Source organism: Herpailurus yagouaroundi, unplaced genomic scaffold, assembly GCF_014898765.1.
Source record: "Herpailurus yagouaroundi ecotype Mexico unplaced genomic scaffold, PumYag 29, whole genome shotgun sequence".
In the NCBI taxonomy this organism is placed as follows: Eukaryota; Metazoa; Chordata; class Mammalia; order Carnivora; family Felidae; genus Herpailurus; species Herpailurus yagouaroundi.
Window position 1 is genome coordinate 93,141,285 of NW_024412377.1, and position 26,905 is coordinate 93,168,189.

General features: G+C 37.4%; 1 protein-coding gene across 2 annotated transcripts in view; it reads right to left on the reverse strand.

The window, feature by feature from the left end:
- The window catches only part of VCAN (versican), a 111,479-nt gene that overhangs the window by 57,067 nt on the left and 27,507 nt on the right, over positions 1 to 26,905 (reverse strand). The window contains exons 6-7 of one of the 2 annotated variants that reach the window (XM_040449341.1): positions 14,552 to 14,845; positions 4,712 to 7,711 (exon numbers count right to left, since the gene is read on the reverse strand). In XM_040449341.1, the coding sequence (XP_040305275.1) occupies positions 4,712 to 7,711; positions 14,552 to 14,845 (3,294 nt within the window). The remainder of the gene's footprint in view (positions 1 to 4,711; positions 7,712 to 14,551; positions 14,846 to 26,905) is intronic. The other variant, XM_040449348.1, reaches the window with a different exon arrangement.

Below are 26,905 nucleotides of genomic sequence, written 5' to 3' on the forward strand. Positions count from 1 at the left end.
TGAAGTTCAAACATGAAAATATATGTATAACATGCCCCGAAAGTATTGAGCTCCAAGTGTGAGCTCGATGATGACTTAGCTCTGCACATACATGTGATGTTCTGAAATGTAACTACACATTACTTTGATTACGCACAGGCATTGGTAAGATTGAAACTAGACTTGCTTCATTTGCTTTATTCAGCAACACACAAAGTTATTTAAAGGTAAACATCAAGAAATGTATATTATGATGCTGAGATAAAAGTATTGATAATCAGACCAATTTAAAAATGTTCTCAAGTTAATTCATTCAGGAATGAATTATTATTGCTGCTTTCTTTTGAATTCGCTAGACGTTATTATTCTTTTTCTAGCTGTGTTTTGAGGTACATGTTATTTTACTTTAAAAATTTTTTTAATGTTTTATTTATTTTTGAGAGAGAGAGAAAGACAGAGTGCGAGTGGGGGAGGGGCAAAGAGAGAAGGAGACACAGAATCTGAAGCTGACTCCAGGCTCTGAGCTGTCAGCGCAGAGACCGACGCAGGGCTTGAACTCACGGACCGCGAGCTCATGACCTGAGCTGCACTCAGACACTTAACCGACTGAGCCACCCAGGTGTCCCATGAGGTACATGTTATTTTAGAAACTGCCACAAAATAAGATCTGATTCCTGATCTCCTCTCAAATATGAACGTGAACGGTGCAGTGTTGGGGTATAGTGGGGAACAGAGCTGCCTTTCAAATATTAACCAGAAGAGCCACTCTTTCATGTGCTCAAAATATAGTGTCCCTAATAAGATTTTGTTTGGAGAAAGGAATCTGATATAATAAAAAATCTTAAAGTAATTTTTCTACATTATAAATGCTATAAAAATGAAAAATACATGATTTTTAAAAATTATATGAAGCTGGGGGACCTGGGTGGCTCAGTTGGTTAAGCATATGACTTTGGCTCAAGTGGTGATCTCGTGGTTCGTGGGTTTGAGTCCCACGTCAGGCTCTGTGCTAACAGCTCACAGTCTGGAGCTGCCTAGAATTCAGTCTCCCTCTTCCTTTGCCCCTCCCTCCTCTCACTCTGTCTCTCTCTCTCAAAAAAAAAAAAAAATTATATGAAGCTATCTTGTATAAACGTTGCCTTTCAAAAAATGATGACTGCGCACCCAATGATACAAATATTGCCATTCGCCCAGACATCTATCTCCTGTTCCCAGAGCCAACATCCCTTGTCCTTCATCCTGTCCTCAGTGATATTAGCATTATGTACACTGCTCCAAAGTACAGATACAAATGCAGGAGGAATTGGTAATATGAGAGTTATTTCTGAATGATATAAGCAATAAGGTACCATAATTACCAATAAGGAAACCGAGCAAAATGAATTCTAATTTAGAGGCCAAAATTATCTTTCTCAAAACGTCACTAATTTTTAATACCATTACATTAATAATTTTATCAGTACCTTAATACTTATGTCATTTTAGTTTAATATTGGCCTTACACCTGCCTTATACTTAGATGTAAATTATAAAACTAGCAAAAAAAGACCACCTGACAAAACAAATAATATCAAGCTGGCCTGACAAATAGGATGTTGTACATACAAACGCATTTAAAAAAAACAAACTAATAAGCCATCTATTTTAAGGTTATAACTATGAGCATTTGCATAATAACATTCAAATTTAATATCTGCACATTTACAAATTATTCTTTGGTTTAAAGATAACAGTATACCAGTTTTTCAAAACATTCACAGTTCTGTCACCCCAACGTGTGACACTTCAGATGATACAGGGGAGCATTCTTTAAAAAAAAGAAAAAAAAAAGCCCAGAATTGAAAAAACTTTCTACACCATTAAATCCTGTAGACTTCATACATGTTCACAAAGAAAAGCTTTCAATAATTTTTCAAAATGCAGGTGTGCAAATTACTCCTGAAGTAGACAGGAGTCATGTTTTCAGTATCCCCCGAACCACTGTTAAACACACCCCATAGCATTTTTCAGCTCATAAAACTTTTATGAGCTGAAAAGTTCCTTCAGATTTTTTTAACTGCTAACTACAGTTGCCCTCCAGCAACAGCACCTTAAGCTGCTATTAAGATCCATTTCAGCAAATATAACATAAACGTGTCTTGAGTAGCATGTTTTGTTTCATAGTAGTAAAAAAAAAAATCGAGATTTACATGACTTGCTGAGCACAGCAAAAAATTATGAATGCCTTGGTTTAGTGTAGCACGGGTGGCATTTTTGCTTACTTGGGCATATAGTACATGTAGAGGGGGGTTCTATGTTTGTGAATAGATTTATACAAGTTCATACATGAACCAAGGATTTTCCAATCTGGGAAAATGTGCCTTGATACATAAAAAGTTGGTTTCCAGGCACATGTGTATTTTTCCTTATTAATGTACACCTGCCTTAGAACTCATTAATTTAACATCTGCTTTAAGGTTTTCCGTTGCCAAAGTTCAAGATGCTTAAAAAATTAACTTTCTCGTGTAAAAGAAGTAAAATTAGTAAAAGTCAGCAGTTGGAGCTGAGTAAACCTTGTTGTCTTATCAAGACAATAAACAACGCTTTTAGTCCTAGGGAGAATGGCCTCTTTCAAGTGTACAAAAATGATAGGTAGATGTAAGACAGAGAAAAAGGGAGACAGAGAGATGGGGGGAGGGAACGAGATAACTACAGGCTATAGCTCTATCTCTTCCCCCGGCCCCCGCCCTACCACCCACACACCGGAATCTCCTCCTGATGGAGAATCCCGACCATTCCCGTTGCAGACTTTTCTGACCTATTGTTATCAATGCTGAAGGAAAACTAGTATGAGAGAGAATCATGGCCCCATGTTTTCAAAGTGGAAGAAGGCAGAGGACACACCTAGGCATGTCTCCCAGACCAGCTGAATTAAGTTCACACCTCAAATATAAACATGCACCTTTGTATAAAACGGTTTCTGGGTTAGTTACTCAGAACCACCATTTTGAGTCACCATTTATAAACTTAGATTTTTTTTTTATGACTGGCAATTTTTCCAGGAAGATAAAGTTTCACACTTTCTATTTTTTAACTCGATCACCCTAACCTTATCACACAGTTTCCCATTTAGAAAAGTTTTTAAGTGCGGAATGGTTTTACTGTTTCCTATATTATTTGATTCAGCGTAGAATCTACGTTAACATGAGAGTAATCTAAATTGGGAAAAACTTCTGCATAGTCAGTCTTTCTAATCTTACTTTCAAAAGGTGGAAAGGGAATGTAAGAAACAGGAAACATGAGATAGTTTCCAAGAAACTATCGTTAGCAGAACAATAATGTCCAATCCTGGCTTCTTTCAACTGTACTAGACAGTGGACATTACCTTCAATACTCTGAGAATGTATTCCTTTCTACTTACTGCTCTGCCAGAGGCTTTACACTGAGAAAATTCTAGATACTATGACTGTGAAGTTGCCACCTACAGCAATGGAAGCCAGCTGACCTGACGAATAGAGCGACCTGTTTGTTTCCAATAGGTACACTCCAATAGGTATCCTCTAATGAGGATAGCATCACTTTTAAGAAAATGACACCCTGAGGGGAATGTCTTACCAGCAAGAGAGAGAACCTGCTAAAAAAAAAAAAAAAAAAAAAAATTCTTCTAGCCCAACCTCTCAGGCCCCGGTAAAGGAAAAATAACTATTCTTTCAAATCACATATTTAAACTAGTATACAGCAATTTAACTAAAATCAGTGATCTTAACTTCTAAATTAAAAAGATACAAACCTGAATTGATCTATTAAACTGTATGCACTATGTGTTCTCAGCTCAGCTTACCAAATTGAAAAGATGGTGTGGTCTGACCTTTAGGAAGGAATAAGTTGCATTTGATAATGAAAATGGCAAGTATTATTCAATGTAAAGAAACTGCTTTTAGGAATTTTGCTGGAGAGATAAATAAAATATTTGAGCAGAATAGAAGGCATCATAAAAATTCCTAGAGATAAAACAATGATATCATAAAATAAGTAACATTACAGCCTGTTTTTTAGGGAGCAGAGGTAATGCTGACATATCCATATCTGAAATTATATGTGACACAATGAATTATAGCATTTCCTAGAACTGAGCTAGATTGTATTTGTTGTAAATATTCAGAGCCTTATTAAAATACCCAAGAGACAACAGCTTAACCGTATGTTGAACTTTCATAAAATAACACTTAAACTACAGACCTGTTACCCACCCCACAAGCTGTACAACAAACCTACAAAATCCTGGGAGAGAAAACGCAAAGCACACCTGTAGACATCTTTCTATCAGCCTTAGACATGTGCCAATACAGTTTTAGCTGTCCACAATGTAAGTGCTGAAGGTTAATAGTTAAAGACCGATGGAATGTTAACACAGTCTAGTACTACACTTGAGTAGTAATGCATGGAAAGACACTGAAATTAAAACATTTTGTTCTGCATGTTCTGAAGTGATGTAACAGTGATGATTGGTTATATTAGATGACAAAGCAGGGCTTCTTAGAACTTTAAAAAACACACTCGCATCTAACATTCTTCCAAATAACGTATTCTTCCAATTCTTGTACAAATATATGCAGCTAAAATACAGAAATTTTCACACTCCAGTTATCTTCTAATGGCAGCATTTGGTAGGTTGATTTTTTTTTTCCAAAAGTAATTTTCAAGATAAAATGCAGATTGCCTTGACTGGTATGTCTAGAAAGCAAAGACTTACCTGTCTTGTTTTCTCTGACCTCAATAATATAAACATTTATGTCAGGGTGGAATTTTGTCCCTGCTGGGGGTTCTGGAGTGGAAAGCGCCTGAGGTCTGAAGGCCTCTTTGCCTTCCACAGTGGGTGGTCTTGTTGGCTGTGTAGCAGATGGAGTACTTGAAGTTGTGAAATACTCTCTATCAATATCAGTTTCTGTTTCCTTCACTACAACATCCTCGGGTGTAGTGGGAGGAACACGAGACGTTGATTCTCCAATGATTACCATGTCTCTGGTTGTTTCTTCTCCGGGTTCCCTGTCAATGAGAGGCGGTTTCTCAGTGGGTGCTGGAGACGGCTTGGATGAAGTCGTGTGGAGTCTTTCTACTGAACTGAAGGTGGCAGTCATATCACTTGGAACGGTGGCTTTAATTGTTGAAAATTCTGGTATTTCTGTGGCTTTGGGCTTTTCAAATAATCCTGAGCCTAAATCCATATAATCTAGAGATGTTTTCTCTCTTTTCTCAGTAGTGGTATCCTCTATAAGCTGGGTAACATGGGTGCCGAAAGGTGATACAAATCCCCCTGGACTAGTACTTTCTGTTTCATACTTTCGTTCAGGCTCTGGACTTAAAGACACCTCTGATCCTATGCTTGGCATTAGTGTTACTGCTTCATCAGTTTCTGCTTTGTGCTCAGTGACAGCACCAGGTGGATAAGACATACTATGCTCAATTTTTCCAACTGGAGTTGTTTCTAAAACTGGGACTCTCTCAGAACCTGTCACCAATCTGTCTTCAGAGACTGTGAATGCTGACCCATCACTCTCTTGTTCATCTAAAGGTGTTGCTGCCTCCTTGGCTGTGTCAACTGCAGAACTGAGAGTAGGAACTGGTTTCTCTGAAGTCTGTTCTTCCCAAGGGAATTCTTCTTGAGTTGTTCCCTGCGTGATTTTTGTTGTTGTTCTTAGACTCTCAGGAGAAAGAGTTGCTTCAAGATGAGTCTGATCAATGACATGTATGTCTTGAGAGGGTGCACCCAGAACTTCACCTTCTGAGGGAACAGAAGGTACCAACACTCCCCATTCTGTCTTGGGAATTACAGAAAGAGGAATGGTATGGGAAGTGTCTACATAAGTAGTAGATTCTTGGGTGCTACTATAATTAACAAATGCCAATCCTTCTACTTCCGAAGTCTGGGCAAATTGGGGGACAGTAGATACTGGCTTAGAGACATCCCTATATTCTCCTTCATCCAAAGCACTTCCTTCTGTAGTTGCATAAACAACTTGGCCTTCCGTGCTTGTGACAAGTGGAACTCTTTGTTCGATTGTAGAATCTCTCAAAGTTGGCTTTTCTGCAATACCAGTTAACATAGTTGGCTGAAATCCAACTGTGAATTTCCCGTGGCCTGTTGTATCTTCCTCAGTTAACTCCTCTAATGGCTTTTGAGTACTATCTGGAAAAAGAGTAAATTCATCTCCTCCATCTTCAGTGAAACTTGGGATTTCTTTATCATTTCCACTCACTTCTGTAGTAGTGAGTAAGACAGGGGGGAATCTTGGAGGGCCTGCATGTTCTGTGAACTCTAAAGGCTTCGATGTTGTATTATCTTCATCCCATGCCCATTTTGATATAGTGACCACCTCCACATTTAAAGTGCTGTGGCTCAAATGTGTTGTCGTAATACCCTCATCATACTTTGTAGTTTCTTGATAGCCATCTGTTTCTAATTCAACTGGTGTTGTCATAAAGTCTTCCTCCACATCTCTTGCTTCTGGGGGCTTTGTTGTTGTCAGTGCTGGAGAATAAAAAGGTTTGGTCATTTCCACTGAATACTCTGTAAGATGAACTTGCTCTGAGGAAGTGGTCGAGAACTGCATTCCAGAGAAGTTTTCTTCCTCTATTTTTCCTAGAAATGGATCTTTTGTAATCTTTTCCTGTATCTCATCATCAGTGTAAGTATCTGTTTTCAACTCTGGACTTAGTGTTCCTGTTCTTTCTCTTCCTTGTGCCATTTCTGTTTGTGGAGAGGGGTAAATAACTGTGGATATTCCCTCGACTAATCTTTTATCACCAGAATAAGGAAACAATTCTACTTCTGTATGATGCTGTGATGGGAAAGGTGTAGTGGACACATACTGGCCAAAAAAATCTTCAGTTATCCTTCCATTAGTTTGTTTCTCTTCCCATTTGTCCGTAGATGATTCAGTACTGTCAGGCAGAGTTACAGGTGAAATAATTGTTGAGGCTGAGACTGACGCCCTGTCCTCTAGTTGAGTGGAGGTGGTGTCTTCTGATGTCTTTGACACTGTAACAACTTCAGGTATTTGGCTAAAGACCAAGGTGCTCTGACCAGATCTAACTGTAAATGTTCTGTCTTCCCTGTCATCTTCTCCCACGGTGAATCCATAGTGGCTTGTGGTCACAGATTCGGAAATAGCGCTTACTGTTTTCTTTTCAGTTTTGGATTCCAACGTCATTGTTGTAGATACAAATGGTGTTTCAGTTGCAGACAATTCCTTGGAAGGAATGTGCTTTGAGATTTCCATAGATGTTACCAAGGGACCCACTTCTATTTGTTCAATTTGGGTAACTGATTCTCGTGTTTGTATGTCTTCCCTGACACCATCCCATGAATCGGGAGCAGGACGGGGGATGACGGTTGTACTTTGGGGTGCTTCTTCCCTAATTTCAGATATGTCTGGCTCTCCAAGTGGTCCTGATGCAGAAGGTGAGTCGTAGTCCAAATCCCAAGGCTTTCTGGTACTCCCAGTAGGTGTGGATGATTCAGTGGCTACTCTGTGTGTGACAGCTTGAGACTGAACTGTGGTTTTCTGTTCAAAACTGACTATATTTCCCACAGGAGGGAACTTTGTTGTAATTATAGGTAAGTCAGTGATTAAAGGGATGACTGGTGTTGTTCTGTCAGGTACCATTTGTAGTTCTTCAGAAAAACTGGATGATGCAGTTTCTGCAAGGATATTCAGTTCGATGGTTGTAGCCTCTGATATATTCTGTTTAGCTAGAAAAATAATTTCAAAGAGTTGATTAGACAAGTCACTAATAAAAAGTTGTACGTCCAGTGTTTGTCAAGTGCTGCTGTGTACTTTGGGGTGACCCAAAAGCGTTTGTGATGAAGGGAATCTAGAAACTACAATTAAATTAACTCAGACAATTGAACATTTTATAGTCACAAACTGATCACCTGTTTCATACCGTAAGGGTTATCACTGCTTTTACCCGTAAGTATGAATGACTGTTTTTGGTTAGGGAAAATGAATATTATGTATTTTAAGATAAAGAGAAGTCCAAAAAAATATGAATGTAGAGTTTGGAAACAGTGGATAGGTTACTTATCAGAAACTACAGCAGCAAATCAAAGCTTAGTAGGAAAACTTGGTAATACTACTCTCCTGAAGGGTTCCTGTGTACTCTGCCTCTATCTTTCTCCCTCCTTTTCAAGCTGCACTGTGTCTCAGGGGAGAGGGAGTGCCTCAGATTGCAAAACAACAAAAAAGCCACATCAAATGTACCCAAGATACATGTAAGCTATTACATCGTTCATAATGTGGGGGGTTTCATAAAAACAGGATATTAAACATTTTAATACCACTCTTCACTTGATTCCAGGTGTTGAGACATTTGTCTTCGTCTTCCTTTCCACTCTGCAGTGCAGCCTTGTTTCTAATAAACAATAAGATGTTTCTAGCAGAGGCTGCTTGGCATTTTTGATACTTCTGTGTTTTGTTCTACGTTCCACACACTATGTTTGCAACTCTTAAGGGTCTTGGTTCCAGGCTTACTTTAGCATGAAATACGAACATAGACCAGGAAGTGAAGTACCCACATGATATATTTTAGGTTTGTAATTACAAATCACTGGAAACAACTCCGAGCATCAGAAAGAACGGTCTCAGGCAATAAAAAGTAACATCTCATCATAAAATGCTACATTATAATAACTCCAGATTTACAAAGTATGGCCTGTCCTGTTTAAAGAAATGGAAAATGTGTGTAAAAGTGACGGTGTTGTAGACGAGATTCCTTTTCAACATAGGGAACATGCAGCGGCTTAGTACACAAAGATTTTTGTTTCTTAAAAAAAATCGGATTTTCAAAAATCAAAAAGTAGTCACCACTAAATTCAGAAGGAACTGTTCTAAGGAAACACGTAGTCACTATTTCGCCACATCCTGTATGATTTAAAATAGTTGTATGCATATTGCCTGTCTCCCTGATAAGAGTTGCAATATCTGTAGTATTTGTAATACCTTGTGTTTCACTCTCAATAATCCCCAAACAGTTTTCCAAAGGGAAAACCAAAGTGGGTATCTTTGAACTCCATCTACTCTGTCAAAATTTAATGATCTTTGGACACTGAAACTGCTGTGTATGATACTAGAATTGTAAATATATGTCATCACATATTTGTCCAAGCCCACAGAAGGTACAACATAAAAGACGAGCCTTTATGTAAACTATGAGCTTTGATTATGAGAAGTCCACATGCATTCATCAATTGTAACAAATGTACCACTCTAGTGTGGGATGCTGACAATGGGGGAGGCTACGCACCAGAGGGGGCAGGAGGTAAACAGGAAACCTCTGCACTTTCCACTGACTTTCACTGTGAACCTAAAAACTAATAACCAAAAGTACTCTAAAAACTAAAGTCTATTAGAAAATTTGAAGATAGGATGATGTGACTTTGTTGTAAATCAGACTTGAGTTGTAACATGTTGTTTATTTTTGTTTGCTATGAGCTGTTATTAGCTGTGGTCATTCTGCAGACCATTCTAAAGCTCAGATCCATGAATTTTATAGTGAAAACTTGCTGGTCATTTACAGTATGGTAACATTTAAATATTCCTCAAAGTCTGTCACTATTTACCCTTTTGTGTTGGAACAAAACTAGACAAAAACATACTAAATAATCTCTCTCTCTCTCTCTCTCTCTCTCTCTCTCTCTCTCTCTGTAAAGAAAAGCCTTTTCTATATTCATTTCCTGGAAGAGGCTTTGGTCTGTTTTGATTGACATGAACAACTAAAGGAGCCAAAGTGTGGTTGACTCTTTTTCTTCTAATTCAATTCTCTATCCTCTGAAATTCCATAACTGTTACCTCATTTTACTGCCAAATATCATGTTTGTCTTATAACAGCTTTCTTTCGGGAAACAGTAAAATATACATGCAGAAAAAGTTCCCATGGAAACATAACATAAACACTTATGACGCTGCTTATTAGAGAAAAATTAATCGCATTACTGTTAATGACAGCAAGAGAGCTGATTTTGCTTTTCTCAGAGTATTTTCGTGGCTGATGAAATTAACTTAAAAGGCGATGATATGGCATTAGGGTCAAACAGAAGGCCTGTGGATCAGGTTGTCCTATGCGTCAATCCAAGTTCCGTGCTAGCAACTTTCTATGATGCTATGGAAATGCTTCTATAGTGTTCTAAAAATGAAGGACTCCTATTTTAAAGATGAAACTGTGTGTCACTGTTGATTCTTACTGTACCATTTGGTGTTGCCTTCCTCTAGTCCTGGAGCACGGGAAAGCAACGGCTCTACGTCTCAGAGAACCTCCCTTACAAAGCCAGGGTTTCTGTGACTTTGTTTTCACAAACAAGGGTTTTCAATCATTTTAGAGCTCTGTTTAAAAGTCTGCTTATAGGTGCGCCTGGGTGGCGCAGTCGGTTAAGCATCCGACTTCAGCCAGGTCACGATCTCGCGGTCCGTGAGTTCGAGCCCCGCGTCGGGCTCTGGGCTGATGGCTCGGAGCCTGGAGCCTGTTTCCGATTCTGTGTCTCCCTCTCTCTCTGCCCCTCCCCCGTTCATGCTCTGTCTCTCTCTGTCCCAAAAATAAATAAAAAAAAATAATAAATAAAAGTCTGCTTATAATTTAATTAATTCTACTATTTGGAATGGAAAACCTCAGACTTCCTTTGGGGTTGGGTGGCTTTTTCGTCAGTTTAACAGCTGATTTCCATCCTAACTCAGAATATCTGATTATCTGTGCCATTTGCTTCAACCATTTCAAGAAAAGGAAATAATTTCAAAAACCACAAATATCTACAAAGAGGTATCTTAAGAATAAAGGCTGCTATATTAATGATGACTATCATAAAGGTGAAAATGCAACTCCAAATTATTCCAAAAGTGTCCTCCCAGAAGAATTCACATGGAGAGATGTCTGAACTGGAAAACTACCAGTGTCCTTTCAACTTCATTAATGAGAAAACCCACAGAAATCAGCATACTTCTTTTCCCACAAAGCTCCCTTCCAACCTTTGCAGCTGTCTGCCATACAGATGTTTTGGATCACTGTACTTCTATATTTTATGTCCTATGGGCTATCTTCTTTGTGCTTCTGTTATAAGACACGAGGCAGATTTTCCCAGTAAAACATAAAGCCCCTATTAGCAACACGACAGTCGATTTAACACACGCCCAGGATGCGTACATTATATGAAAATTATTAATTTCAAATTAGTTCTTCTATATGAAAATGTCTTCTACGTGAATAACTGTAAACATGAGAATTCACAAATAGAGTGGATATTCAATAAGTTGATTCTGAGTTCATTGTTAAATAAAGCGTAAAGGTTGGAACAGTGGTATTAGAATTCAAACTGTTTTTAAGAAGTTTTATGAGTGAGTGATTGAATGCTAACAGATTGAAGTTCAATAAACAGAAAACATATTTAAAATACCATTTAGGGAAAGATTAGTTGGGTGCCTATGATCAGATTATGATCGAGGGCACGAAGAGAATAAGAAGCACCCCAAAGGTTAGAAGGGTAGGGTACTTTAAAAGGTGAACAAATAGGTGAAAATGTAGCATATGAAGTGGTGAGAATTTATTTCACCTTCTCTAAACCATAATTTCTAGCTCCCTAGCTTAATCAAACAGAGGGATATAAAAAATAATGAAGGTTCAAAGCAAGATCACATAGATGATCCAGGGGCTTAGAAATTAACATTTCAAAACAAGGACTTTGTTTCAGTTGAGGAAGATGCTTAGGGACAAATGAACAATTGTGTTCAATAATAGATATGGCTGTTATTTAGATTTTGGTCTCCAAGTTAAAAAGGAAAAAAGGGCTCAACGTCTAATGCAATGAATTTAAATAGAAAAATTATCTGAGAATGATGGTAATGGGATATTAGAATGGTTTTTCTGGGAAACGTGCTGTATCTCCCTGGCTTGGAGATCATTAATGATATTACATGAGAGATTATCATGAGTCTTGAATGGCTTTGATTCACTCAAATTTGGGGATGTATGGGTGATTTTTCAAAGTCCTAAGTCTCCAACCTTGGAAAAAATCAAAAGTGCACAATTTAGTTTAATTGTCACAGGGAAATAACACAGGAAAGTTTTATTTCACAAATGTATTAATTTCCTGGTTTTTTAAAATCAACTTGACATGAACAGATTCTAATTATGTTTGTCATCAGCCATTGTTAAATTTCTATTCAGTAATGTTCAAAGGAAAATAGAATTATAAGTGTGGTTTTAGAATTGTTCATTCACCAGGAAGTGGCTTAAAAACACATCTACATTTGGTAAAAAGCAAACAAGAAAAATATGGTTATACTTCTAAATTCCTCTGCTTGACCAAACAGCTATACATCTCTGGAATCACTTTTGGAACTGTTGCTAAGGTCACAACTCTTATAAACTTTACCCTAAAAACTTAGTCACACCTCAACTGTGTGGGAAAAGTGAACAGCAGTCAAGTCATTTTGAGAGTATTTTTTACATTGTTTAAAATATATACATTAAAAGAATCCTTGAAAAAAGATTTAGCAATTTGGGGAAGCAGTTGTCACTGCGTGTAGTTTAAGAAAGACTAAGAAAGATTTTTATGTTATGACTGAGCCTTCTAAATTTTGTATATGCCCAATCAATTTTGAATATAGGAGGTTTTAGGAAAGAAATAAACAAGAATCTAACCCTTAGATTAGATTTGTATTAGATGAGATTACCCTTTGGTTTGGAAAAAAAAAACCCAAAATTTGAATCATGATATTTGGAAGTTTTATATTTCCAAGTTATATGAATTCAAATGAATTAGAGGGGAAAAAAAAGGAAACTAGACCTGAATTTTCAAACTTTTCTCAGATTTTATGTAGATTTTTAGTAGGTAATTATTGTATTTGAATAGAAATATCTTATTTCATACATTCATGTGAATTCCTCATTTAAATAAATAATTTAAAACACATCAGGATGAATTATTTGTGGCTACAGACAGCCTTTGGTTTAAGTTTTACCCTAGGGGTGAAAAAAAAAGGTTGTTTAAAAGTTTTGTCTTGCCAGTTTTATATAAAGCAAGGGAAAATGCAATCTAACAAGATAGGTTGGATAATTCCACTTCTTCCCTAATTAAACATCCCAACAGCAATCTGATTTTAGTTCTTAATCATAGTCACTTAATGTAAAACTGATTTGAGAGCTTGAACTACTTGAAAGTCACTGTCAGGAGATTGTGGCTTAAAAAAAAATGTATATCTTTCTACTTTTAGAGATAGGCTTTCCTTATTATTGTTTTAATTCCTCCCCCTCCCGCCCCCCAAAAAATAACTAAGGAAGACCTTTTCTATTGTTTCAGTCTAGGAACAAAAGTTAGTATTTTCAATGGCTTTGTATAGCCAGCTTGTACCATGCCAAAACACAAAACATGGCTTTCACACTCAGAGAGTTGAGTCAATGGGAGGAGATGTGGGCAAAGGCCCCTTAGCAGGGAGGCAGCAACATGTCAGTGCCTTTCCATTGCACTAACGTCTATTCTGTGGAATACTCAGACATCCTAGCATGACTTTTTGGTTGACAAAGAATGCCTGTGTGTTTCACTTTAGAAACCAATTACATAATAAGTTAGTGTATTTTCTACTCATTTCAGTTACACATAGCTAAAACAAGATATATTGGAAACTTAGTAAAAACCTTTCACTATATTTCAATATGACATGGCTCTACTTTGAATATACTCCCCCAAATTCTAGGAAATTTTTGTTTTGCTATCACAATACAGACCAGTAAAAGTCACAGTGAGACTCTAGACTACTTGCTTGTTTGACCAAGCAAATTCTACAAGCATACTGTGTGGCTACGACTGCTAAAATAACTTAAGGACATCTAATAATTTTAAATAAGTAAATCATGTATGGAAAAATGTTACTTAAGATCAGTTTTAAGTAGCAAACCAAACTGAAAGTAGGCTATGTTACACCTTACAAACAACATATACTGCACATCAATATGTACTACAGAATTAATGATGAGAAGGCACGTATTTCCATGACCTGAAATAAAATAAGATAAATGGAGATTTTTATTTACAGCATGGTTCCTTGTTAGGAATTAATTGAACATTATGATTATCCATCTCGGTTCCAAGTACTCACCTGCAATTACTGAAATTTGAATTCTCCGCCATTTCAAAGAAAGACATACCAAAGACAAAAGAAGCAGAATTCAAGAATTCAACTCAGCTATAGTTGGCCTCAACATTATAGCACCAACATTCTAATTACATTTAAGGACTGCAATTAATGTTAAAAAAAAAAAAAACTAATTGGAAATGTGTTCTGTGGTTCTAGGTGCAATGGAAGCACTGTTAAGACCTCAACTCGACATTTCCTTATCACTTCAAAAATAGCATTTGTCAAACTTCCTCCTGTTTTAACCATATTACTGCTGTTCCATTTATTTGCCTTCAGAAGTCATTGAACTGTTTCCATTCTGTGCACACACGGCAAGACATGGGATCCATTCCCATCAGCTGAACACCAATGCATGTCTTCGAAGTATGTTTTAAAAATCTGTAATTTTTAAAAAGGTAGCAAACACTTACGTTTAAAGCAGTAGGCATCAAATCTGCTATCAGGGGGAGGGAAGCCTGTCTGGTTCTCAAAACGATACAGGGTTCTCACCCCAAGTAAACCACCTCCACACTGGGCCCTGGCCACAGTCACAGGATGGCGAACGCTGGCATCCGACAGCCACCCATAATCGCACTGGTCAAAGCCATTCCTCCAAGCCGCTTGGAGTTCCCCCACTGTCGCCAGCCGGGCATCCTGGTTTTCACACTCTTCTTCAGCCTCCTCAAAGGTAAATTTATTGGGAGCAGTGATATGGAACACGTCACCTGGAATAAGAAGAGAGTAAAAATAAAACAAAACCCTAAGTTTTACGATTCATTCCTTTCCAGTTTATGGGTGGGTGGGGCGAGGTAGAAGGATACAATACTTTTTTCATGGTAAACTGGCAGCTTCTGATACTGTAAAGCAGTAAACATAACAATTACCCAATTTCGGTACTATTCGTGTATAATAAGAAATAACACATACCAGAAAAGTTCATATATCTTAACTTTATTATCAGATGACTGCTTTTATGGCCTACGGATATATAGAAGTAATCATTTGATAATAAGTTATGATAAATTCTTTAAAATGAACAGACCTTTCCAATGGATTCTTTGGATTACTATCTGGAAAATGAGTTTTCTCTTCAGTGAAAAAGCCTGCAATGTACTTAACAATGCATGCTGGAAAGGGAAACTGTATTGAAATGTCACCAAGGTTATTTCACTTTGGTCAACCTGAAAGCAAACAGTAGTTCTCAGACCTTCCTTCTCACATATCTCTACCATCAAAATGGATTCACTCCTATCAAATTAAACAACAAAACAAGAAAAGTTACAAGGTTTGAAGGTAGGAAGAGACAGAAGCAAGATGGAATGCTGTTATATGTGAGGCCTGCTGGGCCTGTGTGATTGTTATGTCAGCCGGGGCTCAGAGTGAATGGAGGCCAACATCAGCTTCCACTCAACTGGTCGAAGTGACCAAAGTCCCCTGAAGGAAGGGGCACCTTTTTCTTTTCTACTTACTCTGTCCATGGTGAATACCTCTTGCAATCCGTCTGTCCTTTTTCCAGTTCTCACAAAGATAACTACACATGCTAGCAGGGGTGCTAACTAGGGTTGAGAAACTCCTACATTTGTTTATTGATTAACAAAGAAAGGCTGAACATTTACTTTGTTCATCACCAGGCCCAACTGGCAGAGAATATGTTCATTATAATTTAACATGTCACAATAAAATATTCCGGAAACGTCAGAGAGTTTGTTAAATTGGTACTTGGACAGCTAACAAAACAATTGGCTGAAATGAATTCAGTGCAAATCAAATGATGCTTTTCACACTTGAGTACAAGTGGCTCAAAGACAGAGGCAGAAGTAGAGAATACCTAAGCTAATCCATCAGGCAGGAGGAATATAAAATGTGGCAGAGAGGAAGAAGCTAAAATATCAATAGTCCATCACTGCAGCAGCCGCGGGTCCTGTTTCTGATTCTGTGATATATTAGACAATGGGGACTCTAGAGCTCTCATGATTCGGATCCTCACCTGACTAAATCCAGATGTAACCAGCATTTTTTAGAAATGAATAGAGCCATTACTCTCTCTGAGTGTGCGATAGCTTTCTAAAACAGGAAAAATTAGTCACGGGAAAAATGGCCAAATCACACATATCAATTTTTGTCACTCTAAATCTAAAATTGCTGCTGAGGAAACTAGGCCAAATCCCTACAAGAGCTATTTGAAGAAGAGAGAGAAAATGACTTTTACCTGACTGAAAAGAGTAAGGTAGACCTGAGAATAGGTTTTTGTCCTTAATTGTCTAGGCTGGCAAGGTCAGTAATCTCAAATCCAAAAATACACTACAGCAACATAAGTTCCTCCTCCCCATTCCTGCACTACCTCCCTCCCTAACAATCTGTAAAAGCATAAGAGTCACAGTACCAGTTACGTAGCATGTATCAATGATGCTTGTTAAGTGAACGGAATTTCAAGTTCTTGCTAAGAAACAAGGTGCTATTTTTCTTCCATCCTTCCCAAGCAGCACATTAAAAACAGCTCACTGAAGCAGACCTTTGGGTATAGCTGCTGTCCAGAACAGCTGATTCATCTCACCTATGGATTTGGCTTAAAGCAACACAGCGAAAGGCAGACAGACTGTGTCTGTGTCCTCCAGTGGCCTCATTCACTTCAAAGGAATGCAAGTGTGAACATGGGCTGCGTGCCAATTCGTTTTCCTCCAAGGTAGAACACTTGCATTTGTTATTACAGCTGGAATATCACTCTATTGCCTTAGTTTCCTACGTCTTGACGTACTTCGACTTGGAGGCAAAATTTACTGTTCTTTTAAAGTAATAAGAGCGATCAGCCAACCAGAGCAGGGCAAAGAAATGTAACCGGTTGAGTAAAACTCTGCTACTCCAAGCAGCAATGTTAGTCTATATGTTGGGGGAAATCAACTTCTCCAAAAATGGCCAGACCAAACGGCTAATGAAAAAAAAAATAACAGCACGATTTCATGGGTAACTGGTTTCCCTGTTTTAAACCACAAACATGTCTGGGGTAATAAAAGAAAGAAAGGTTTCAGAAGATGCTGGTAGGTTACAAAGAGAATTTCCTTATTATTATTAAATTAATAAAGACCTACCCTTATAGAACTTTTCATATAGAAACTCTTGTTAAATCTGACATTATATCACAATATCAATTATTTAATTCATTTGTAGGATACAATTTCCATCCATCTATCCAATACTCATAAAATAATTATTTTACTTATTTGATTAAATTCTATAATTCCTAAAGTCATCTATTTTCCTTTATATGTAGGAATTTTTCCAACACTGCAAAAAAAAAATGTCGAAAAAGATATCACCATGAGGTTTCATTTAACTCAGTTGAAAATAAAAATAGTTAACTGGCATTGAGTTTAGTTTAAAGTGAAGTGACAATCAAAATAATTCATTTATAAATATATATATGGCAAATTGTTTTATTTCAAGATGAGCAAAAGAAAAGAAAAATATTTATTTTAACTCATTTCTAAAAAGTAAATATTTAACACCTCCTAAATCACGATTTAACATGTTTATGTTATGTTATGTTATGTTAACATGTTAACATGTTCGTGTTTAACATGAACATTATTTTGCCCACTTCAAAAATCTAATAATATAGTAAAGTATCCACACTACAGAATTATCTTACTGTATCTTGAAGCTGTTAGAATGAACAGTCAGTCTATACCAAAAATGAGAAAAATTAACTTATTCAAACTTCTCCCTTCCTATGTATCAACCTCAAAATATTAGGGCCAGGACATCTTATACTTTTTAAAAATATTCCAGAATGTCCTAGCAACAGTTTTATATAGAAACCCAAACCAGAAAAAAAGAATAGGTGAGTCAAAGGGAACGCAGAGTAGTAATTGAACTAGTTCATATTACTAAGTGTCTTTGATTCCTAACACACCTATAACTCCAGTAGTCAAGTATTGTTGTATTCACTACATGCCTATTTTTTTTTTTTTTTAGTTTTTTTCAATGTTTATTTATTTAAGAGAGACAGAAGAGACAGAGCTTGAGTAGGGAAGGGACAGAGAGAGAGGGAGACACAGAATCTGAAGCAGGCTCCAGGCTCCAAGCTGACAGCACAGAGCCCGACACGGGGCTCGAACTCATGAACCATGAGATCATGACCTAAGCTGAGGTCAGACACTTGAACTGACTGAGCCACCCACGCGCTCCTATATGCCTAGTGTTAATTAGACAATCCTTTAGCATTTCTAACATAATATAAGTGTAGGTAACTTGTTGTTTAAATCAGGATTAACCTTTTAAAAGCTTATTTTTTTAATGTTTATTTATTTTTTGAGAGAGAGACACAGAGAGAGCAAGTACAAGCAGGGAAGGGGCAGAGAGAGGGAGAGACACAGAATCCAAAGTAGGCTCCAGGCTCTGAGCTGTCAGCACAGAGCCTGATGTGGGGCTCAAACCCACAAACCATGTGATCATGACCTGAGCTGAAGTTGGCCGCTTAACCGACTCAACCACCCAGGCACCCCTAAAAGTTTATTGTTGAAGATGTGGATCAGAAAGGCTGTTAACTTATGGTCCATGTTCAATGAACATAATTTCCCAAAATGTCTTGTGTCGAAAACTGGTGACCCCTGAGATGTGAGCAGGTGTTCTACAGAAAAGAGGTTGCAAGGACAATTGCATTTAGAAAACAAATACAATTCATATGACAGGTTTTTTCTATGCAAGACTTATCAGAGCATTTAGTATTATAGTATTTATTGATAGTCCCCACAAGGAAGTCATGATGTATAAACCATTTGATTGGAGAACTTTCTTTTACTCAGAGAATACTAATTAAGTCCATGGATCTGTTTCACAGCATTGTTTTCCAAACTCAGCAAATCCACAGCAAGTATAACTTAGTGTTATGTTTCTGGTTGCCTATGTGTCAACCTGATTTAAGATAGAAGCGAAGTAAACCAGGTAACCAAACAGCATCAAAGCAGGAGCCAAAAAACTAGAGTACAAAGCAAAGGGCACATGAGGTTCATTGCCTTCCAGGGTTGCATCAAAGACTGCCAGTGAGCACAGGAGGCTGGGGAGAGCAGGGAGCCTTGATGAAGCGTCTAAGATGGTATTTAAAAGCTGAACACACAAATTCATTTCTTAAAAAAATATCTTTCGGTGGCACCTGGGTGGCTTAGTTGGTTAAACTTCTGACTCTTGATTTCAGCTCAGGTCACAATCTCACAGTTCATGGGATCGAGCTCCGTGTTGGGCTCTGTGCTAGACAGCAAGGAGTCTGCTTGGGATTCTCCCTCTCCTCTCTCTCGCCCCCTCTCCCTGCTCATGCTCTTCTGTCTCTCTCTAAAAATAAATAAATAAACATTTTAAAAATATCTTTTTGAAAAAAAAGTAAACCAAGCAAGAGCTGATAAAAGCAACAGGCTTTCTCCTCAATAATAAATTGTAGGCACAGAGCTTTCCCACAGAAAGAAAGCATAGCCCACAGGAAAAAAGAACTGCAGATTCTAAGCTAAACATTGACCACTTTTACACTGAGAAAGCAGTCAAGATGTTAAGATTCTCAATGTCTCCACTGATCTACTTTCAGTTTTTAAAGCCATAGTCAGGAATTATTTATAGGTCAAATGATGTGTTCTAAACTATAACACAGTGGAATGAAATGAGACAGATATAAAGCCTGGACCAGTAAGAATAATGTAACTCCAGCCTTGGTCCAAAAATGAATGATCATAAGAGGATGCACCAATACATAAAGTCTGAAGTTCAGAGGCAAAGGCAAATCCAGAACCAAGGAAACAAGACAAAGAGAAAGCAAACATGGAAAATCAAGCAAAGCAACTCAGTGCTTTTACTTAGTTTCTCTCTCTGCAACATGACTTAATTGGTCAGGTTGTAGAAGTTTCCACCCCGAAGGTATCCTAAAGGCACCCTTTTGCCTCTGATGCAGGTAGTAAAATTTCCTTCTGAATCACAGCAGAATTTTGTGAGAGAAAATGCCTATCTTACAAACATAGGACAGGATTGTGTTCTATTTCTACACCTCAATACTTATAACTGAGCCATTTAATGTACTTTAGATTTACTGGATAGTTGCCTTCCTGGAAAGCAAACATACTTGTATAAGTTGAGGATGAGTCAACTGTCTCACTTCTAGAAGTAGCCTCATCAAAGTAGCTACACCTAGAAGATGCTTACTATCAAATTTGTAACTAGAGCACAGATTTGGAAGGTGTTTCTAAATGTTATCCATCTATGAGAGAATACTTCATTTTTCTTGAAAGAGAGCAAATAAAACATCAAGAAAGAAATATACAAAATTTTTTACATACACAAAACAATACATTACTTACCATAAAATGACAAGTTCATTTAAGTTAGTATAAGTAAGAATTCATTAAGGTGTATACATATATGCTCACATTAGTAACACATAAGATATAACGATGCAGAACAGAGGATTTCACACATAGTATAATTTACATATCCATTTGAAAAACACATATGCAGTATCTTAATGCATATTTTTCCCAAATCTCAACTTAAATGTTAACTTAAATTATTCCTGTTATTTTAACTTTCTAGGGATGTCCTAGAAGGAACTGGAAGATACTGCTTGTGAGACTTTAATATCTGGTGACATCCCACAAATTAAATTTACCTTAACTGTGGGAATTAACACCACCAGAAATATTGAGAAAATAAAATACTTTCATTTGATAACTAACTGCTACAAGACTCCCTGGAAATTGGACCATGCGTGTTCTTTTCCCACACTTCTGATTGCTAAATGGACAAGCGGCTTCTTGGCAGACTAAAGAATGACAAAGACTAAAAGGCAAGCGATGATGAAAACAAATCAAACGTTTAAAATGACCCACATCATTCAAAAGCTAGAGTTTATACCCAGGAGTAACTCGGAAAAATTATTCAAGAGCCGGACCTAGAGCAAAGCTACAATAAGAGTGTTCCCTCTTGCTGACAATTCCTTATGAATACCAAGGAGGAAAAGGGAATTTGCAGGGGCAGGTCATACTTAATTCTCTCCTGGACTAAGCCAACAGAGAGTCAAAGCTGAGATCTCATCAGTTTCCTCACTAGGTATGTTTGCTGGGTAGTGTGATAAATGTGTTTTTTTTTTTTCCTGTTTATTTGTGCTCATAACCCTTTTATTGTAAACTGTCCAGTCTGAAAATAAGTACTTATAAACGAATCATGATTCCCTTTACTCATTTGAGAACAGAACTCTCTGTCTTTCACTTTAAGGAAGGTTAAGATTTATCAATGTGACTATATTTCCTCGCTATTTAAGTGAAAATAAGTAATAAATGTATGCAAAGTAGCTACAGTGCGTGAGCTGGAAGTAGCCACATGGGATGAGCTTCTAAATACTGATATAATAAAACCACTTACGGCAAGTTTCCTGGTGATGAGAGTAAGTCAGCACAATTATTATTAGCTTTGAAGTTTGGGATTTTTAAGTTTCAAAGGAGGTTTCTCTTTTCTTTTTCTTCCTCTGTCTCTCTCTTGCCCTCTTTCACTCTCTTATTCTTGCTCTCTCTTTTTTGCCTGTGTCTATATAGACATGATCAAAGCATCGAAGACTAATGCTCATTATTCTCTGGGTCACAAAATCCATTGGCTGTATATGCTTGATGAACAGCTAATGCACTGCTAAATAATCTTGACGACTGATATTTGAAGGTCATTCAAAGTCACGTCAATTCCCCTAAGATATGCTCTTTCACCTGCACAGAGACCACCCTTCTGTTAATAGTGACGAGCAAACCTCCGAGGCTGCCACCGTCACCTCACTCCATTTCTAGTGGTAGGCAGGCATTATTTCTAATTTGGAGATAATGAGACTGGAAAGCCCGATCAGCACCTTTCAGATTTCTCACTTGTTTTTAGACTGAAGGAGAAAAATGATGTGGCTTGAGATAAAGCTTTGAACTTTTTAACTTTTAATTATTTTAAAAAATTGTCATCCTTTGACTGTGATCGTTAACATGCTCCAAATCAGATAACATTCATGAGACAAGGAATCTACATATATGTCAATGCATTATTATACAAGATTTCATGCATATCAATTTGAGACAGAAAGCCTCACTAAAATTTAAACATATTTTTATGGTTTTCAGGATGTCGGATCTCATTCTTTCCTACTGACAGAGCAGTAAGATTTTAATTAGAGTGAGAAAGAGGTTCTGAAACATTTCTGGGTGTCTGAGTCTTCAAAATATATAAGAGATTTAATGTGCTATTCGATTTGACAGGCACAGTATGGCTGCAGGTATACACAGGCGGATCAGCCTAGTTTGGCTTTTTTTTTTTTTTTTTAACTTTTCACAGCTGAGAGGTAAATGGTCACTGTATTTCCAAAGACATTCTTTTGATTCAGAACTCCAAGAGATCTTGACATCAAAACCTTATAGCAAATGACTGTCACATGCTTCAAGGGGTGTATGACATGACAAGTCTACTTCCTTATGATAAGATTACAAATGAAAGGGACTATATATAGAAAATCCTAAGGATTCTATTAAAAGGTTATTAAAACTGGGGCGCTGGGGTGGCTCAGTTGGTTAAGCGTCTGACTTCGGCTTAGGTCATGATCTCATGGTTCGTGGGTTTGAGCCCTGTGTTGGGCTCTGTGCTGACAACTTGGAGCCTGGAGCTGGCTTTGGATTCTATGTCTCCCTTTCTCTGCTCCCCCATCACTCATGCTCTTTCTTTCTCTCAAAAATAAATAAACACTAAAAAAAGTTATTAAAACTAATAAACAAGTTCAGCCAAGTTGCATGATACAAGATACATGACCAATATATAAAAATCAATTGCATTTATATATACTTCCAATAAACAATCAGAAAAAGGAGTAAAGAAAATTCCATTTTCATTTGCATCAAAAAGAATAAAATATTTAGGAGTAAGTTTGATAAAAGTACTGCAAAACTTATACTCTGAAAGCTATAAAGTGCTGTTGAAAGAAGTTAAAGAAAGTCTTAAGAAATGGAAAAGCATCCCATATTCATTGATTAGAAGATTTAATATGGTTAAGATGGCAATATACCTCAAGTGATCTAGAGATTCGATGCAATCTCCATCATAATCCCAGCTGGCTTCTTTGTAGAAACTGACAACCTCATCCTAAAATTCAGATGGGAACTCAAGGGACCCAAAGTAACTAAAATAATTTTGAAAAAGAACATAGTTAGTGGTCCCTCACTTTCCAATTTCAAAATTTACTGCAAAGCAACTGTAACCAAGACAATGGGGTACTGACATAAGTACAGACATATAAATCTGTGGAATAGAATGGAAAGTCCAGAAATAAATCTGTATGTCTATGATCAGTTGATTTTCAAAAAGGTACCAAGGTCATTAAATGATGGAAAGAATAGTCTTTTCAACAAATGATGCTGGGACAACTGGATATCTACAAATATAAGAATGAATTTGGACACTTATCTCGCACTACATATAAAAATTAACTCAAAATTGATCAAAATAAGCTTAAAATTTAAAACTTAGAAAACTCTTAGAAGAAAACACAGAAGCAACTCTACATGACTAAGGATTTGGCAGTGTCTTCCTTAGATATTACATTTACAGCACCAACAACAGAAGAAAAATAGATAAATTGGACTTTATTAAAACTGAAAAATTTGTGCATCACAGGGCCCTACTGAGAAAGTAAAAAGACAACTCATGGAATGGGAAAAAATATGTGCAAACCTTCTGATAAGATATTTGAATCTAGAGTGTATAAATAACCCAACAACAAAAAGACATCCCAATTAAAAATGGGCAAAGGTTCTGAATAGACATTTTTTAAAATTGAGATTTAGCTGACATACATTATATTCATTTCAGGTGCACAACATCATGATTCACTATTTGCACATATTGTGAAATGATCACCACAATAAGTCTAGGTAACATCCATCACCATACATAGTTACAGATATTTTTTCTTGTGAAGAGAATGTTTACGATTCACTGTCTTAGCAACTTTCAGACACGAAATATAATATTATTTACTATGGTTGTCATGCCGTACATTACACCCCATGACATTCATTTTACAGCTGGACTGAATAGACATTTCTGTAAGAAAATATATAAATGGCCAATAAGTACATGAAAAGTTGCTTAACATCATTAGCCATTAGGTAAATACAAATTAAACCCACAATGAGATATCACTGAATACCCACTAGGATGGCTATGATCAAAATTTCAGATAAAAATGAGCGTTGGCAAGAATGTGAAAGAATCAGGACCCTAATATAGTGCTGGTGAGAACTTAAAATGGTGTGGCCATATTGAAAACCAGTCTAACAGTTCCTCGAAAATTTAAAAATAGAGTTACCATTTAACCAAGCAGTTCTAATCATGACAACATAATCAGTAAACAAATCATCACTCAAATAAGAATTAAGATATTCTTATATGAGAAATCAGAGCTTTGCAGGAGCTTGGAGAGCACATCATCCCTTCTTTACTGGTAAGAGCACTGTTGCTCCGCTGGGGAATCTGTGGTTGGCCACAAGAGTTTACTATAGTGGAATAGGAAACAGGGCATATCCAATTATTTAACCTTTCCTCATGGCAAATAGTAGGGTAAAGAAAAAACAACAACAACAACAATAACTGTCTGACAACGATTTCATGAGGATTAACCTAAACAATAATACACCCATACAATAGTTTCCTTCCTTACCCTACCTATGGAGCTATTTCACAGTCAATCTATTGAAATCATTGTAGTGAATGGGGACATCATTTTCCAGAGGTGTTGCCAGTGTGCCATGCTTTGTCACTTTTTTCACTGGCTCTTAGCTATGCTATGCAAACACTTAAGCAGAAAGAACTTGAAGTTCAGTTTCAGGCCCTTAGCAAGACATGTTAATTTCCAAAGCCTATGTCAGAAGCCACAGCCCCAGCTATGATCTATGGTTCTGTGAGTTCTTCAGAGAATAAATGAAGTTTTCAGCATCTTCTAGCACCAAACCAAAGTAAACCAAAGTGAAGAGGTTCTGTAATCCAGAACCAATATTTGAACCATCCATTGAACCACAGTGTGCAGGAAGCTCTTCTAGCTGACATGGTACTTAAAATTAAAAAAAAAAAAGTTTATTTTGAGAGACAGAGAGAGAGGGAGAGAGGGCACACAAACAGGGGAGGGGCAGAGAGAGAGAGAGGGAGAGAATCCCAAGCAGGCTCTGTCCTGTCAATGCAGAGCCTGACACAGGGCTCAATCTCACAAACTCTGAGACCTGAATCAAAGTCAAGAGTCAGATGTTCAACCTACTGGGGTACCCAGGCACCCCATTGACATAGGACTTTTTAACTGAATAAGGCCAGTATCATGGATTCTTAGATAACTCCCACCAGTGAAATATTTTGTAGATTACATGCTGTAAATTCCCCTGAAATTAAAAGTCAATCTGAGAATCTGCCAGCAGGAAATCACACAATTTCAAGATACGATATCTGATTTTTGCCCAATCAAAGCCTCCAAAAAAGTCTGAACTAAGATTTGCTCTAAGACCTGTTTAATGACACTTGGGTCTTTCCCTAAATTTTTAGCCTTGCATATCTAAAGGAGATCATATGATAACAAAAAGGAAAAGATTATTTTTTGGTTCTAGGCCAAACACAAGGATGACATAAAAGAATTAAACAAGTCATGGAGGTGACAGAACTATACTGGACTAAAAAGATTTTTTTATGTTTATTTTTTAGAGAGAGAGAGAGAGAGAGATAGCATGAACAGGGGAAGGGCAGAGAGAGAAAGGGACAGAGGATCCTAAGCAGGCTCTGTGTTGACAGCTGAGAGCCCTGTGTGGGACTCAAACTCACAAACTGTGAGATCATGACCTGAGCTGAAGTTGGACGCTTAACTGACTGAGCCACCCAGGTGCCCCAGAACTATACTGGACTTTGACATGAGGAAGCAATCTAAAAATGAGTGGGTACAAAGGAACCAATCCCAGACAGGATGATTGGCTGGGGTGGCAAGAAAGGGAAATTACTGTAAGAAGTTGAAGAAGAGAAAGTATTTCTAGGAAGGAATGCTTTCTAAGAGACCAGAGAGAAGTGTGAGAGGAACAGTTAGTATCGTGGTCATCCAAAAGGATTAAAAAAAAACCCACAAAAACATTCTTAGTAAATTTGGTGAACAAGGGGTGCCTGGGTGGCTCAGTTGGTTAAGTGTCAAACTTCGGCTCGGGTCATGATCTCACAGTTCGTGAGTTTGAGCCCTACCTCTGGCTCTGTGCTGACAGCTGGGAGCCTGAAGCCTGCTTCGGATTCTGTGTCTTCCTCTCTCTCTGTGCCTCCCCGACTCATGCTCTGTTTCTCTTTCTCTCTCTCTCTCTCTCAAAAATAAATAAACATTAAAAAAATTTGGTGAACAAAGTGAAGCATTTTTTTCAAATACAGAAATGGAAAGGTGGTGGTAATTGTATTTGAGAAGAGACAAAATTGGAAGAAATAATGCAATCACCACCAAGTTATTTCTTAAGTAATTATTATGTATCTATTACTGGAATAGGTTCTTCATTGCAATTGAGAGAGGTATAGAAGATGTTTATGGCCTTATCTCTACCATGAGTTACAGAAGTTTTGCAGAAACAAAACTAACAGGTCACATTTTGTATTCAGTGCCTATAAAGCAACTAGAGAACAATTAAATGCCAAGCATGTGGAACTATGAAAAGTGGGAATTCAGAGTAAGAAGATCACAGTGTGAGCACTGCACTTGGAAGCAGTAAGTTTTCCGGGCATCTGGG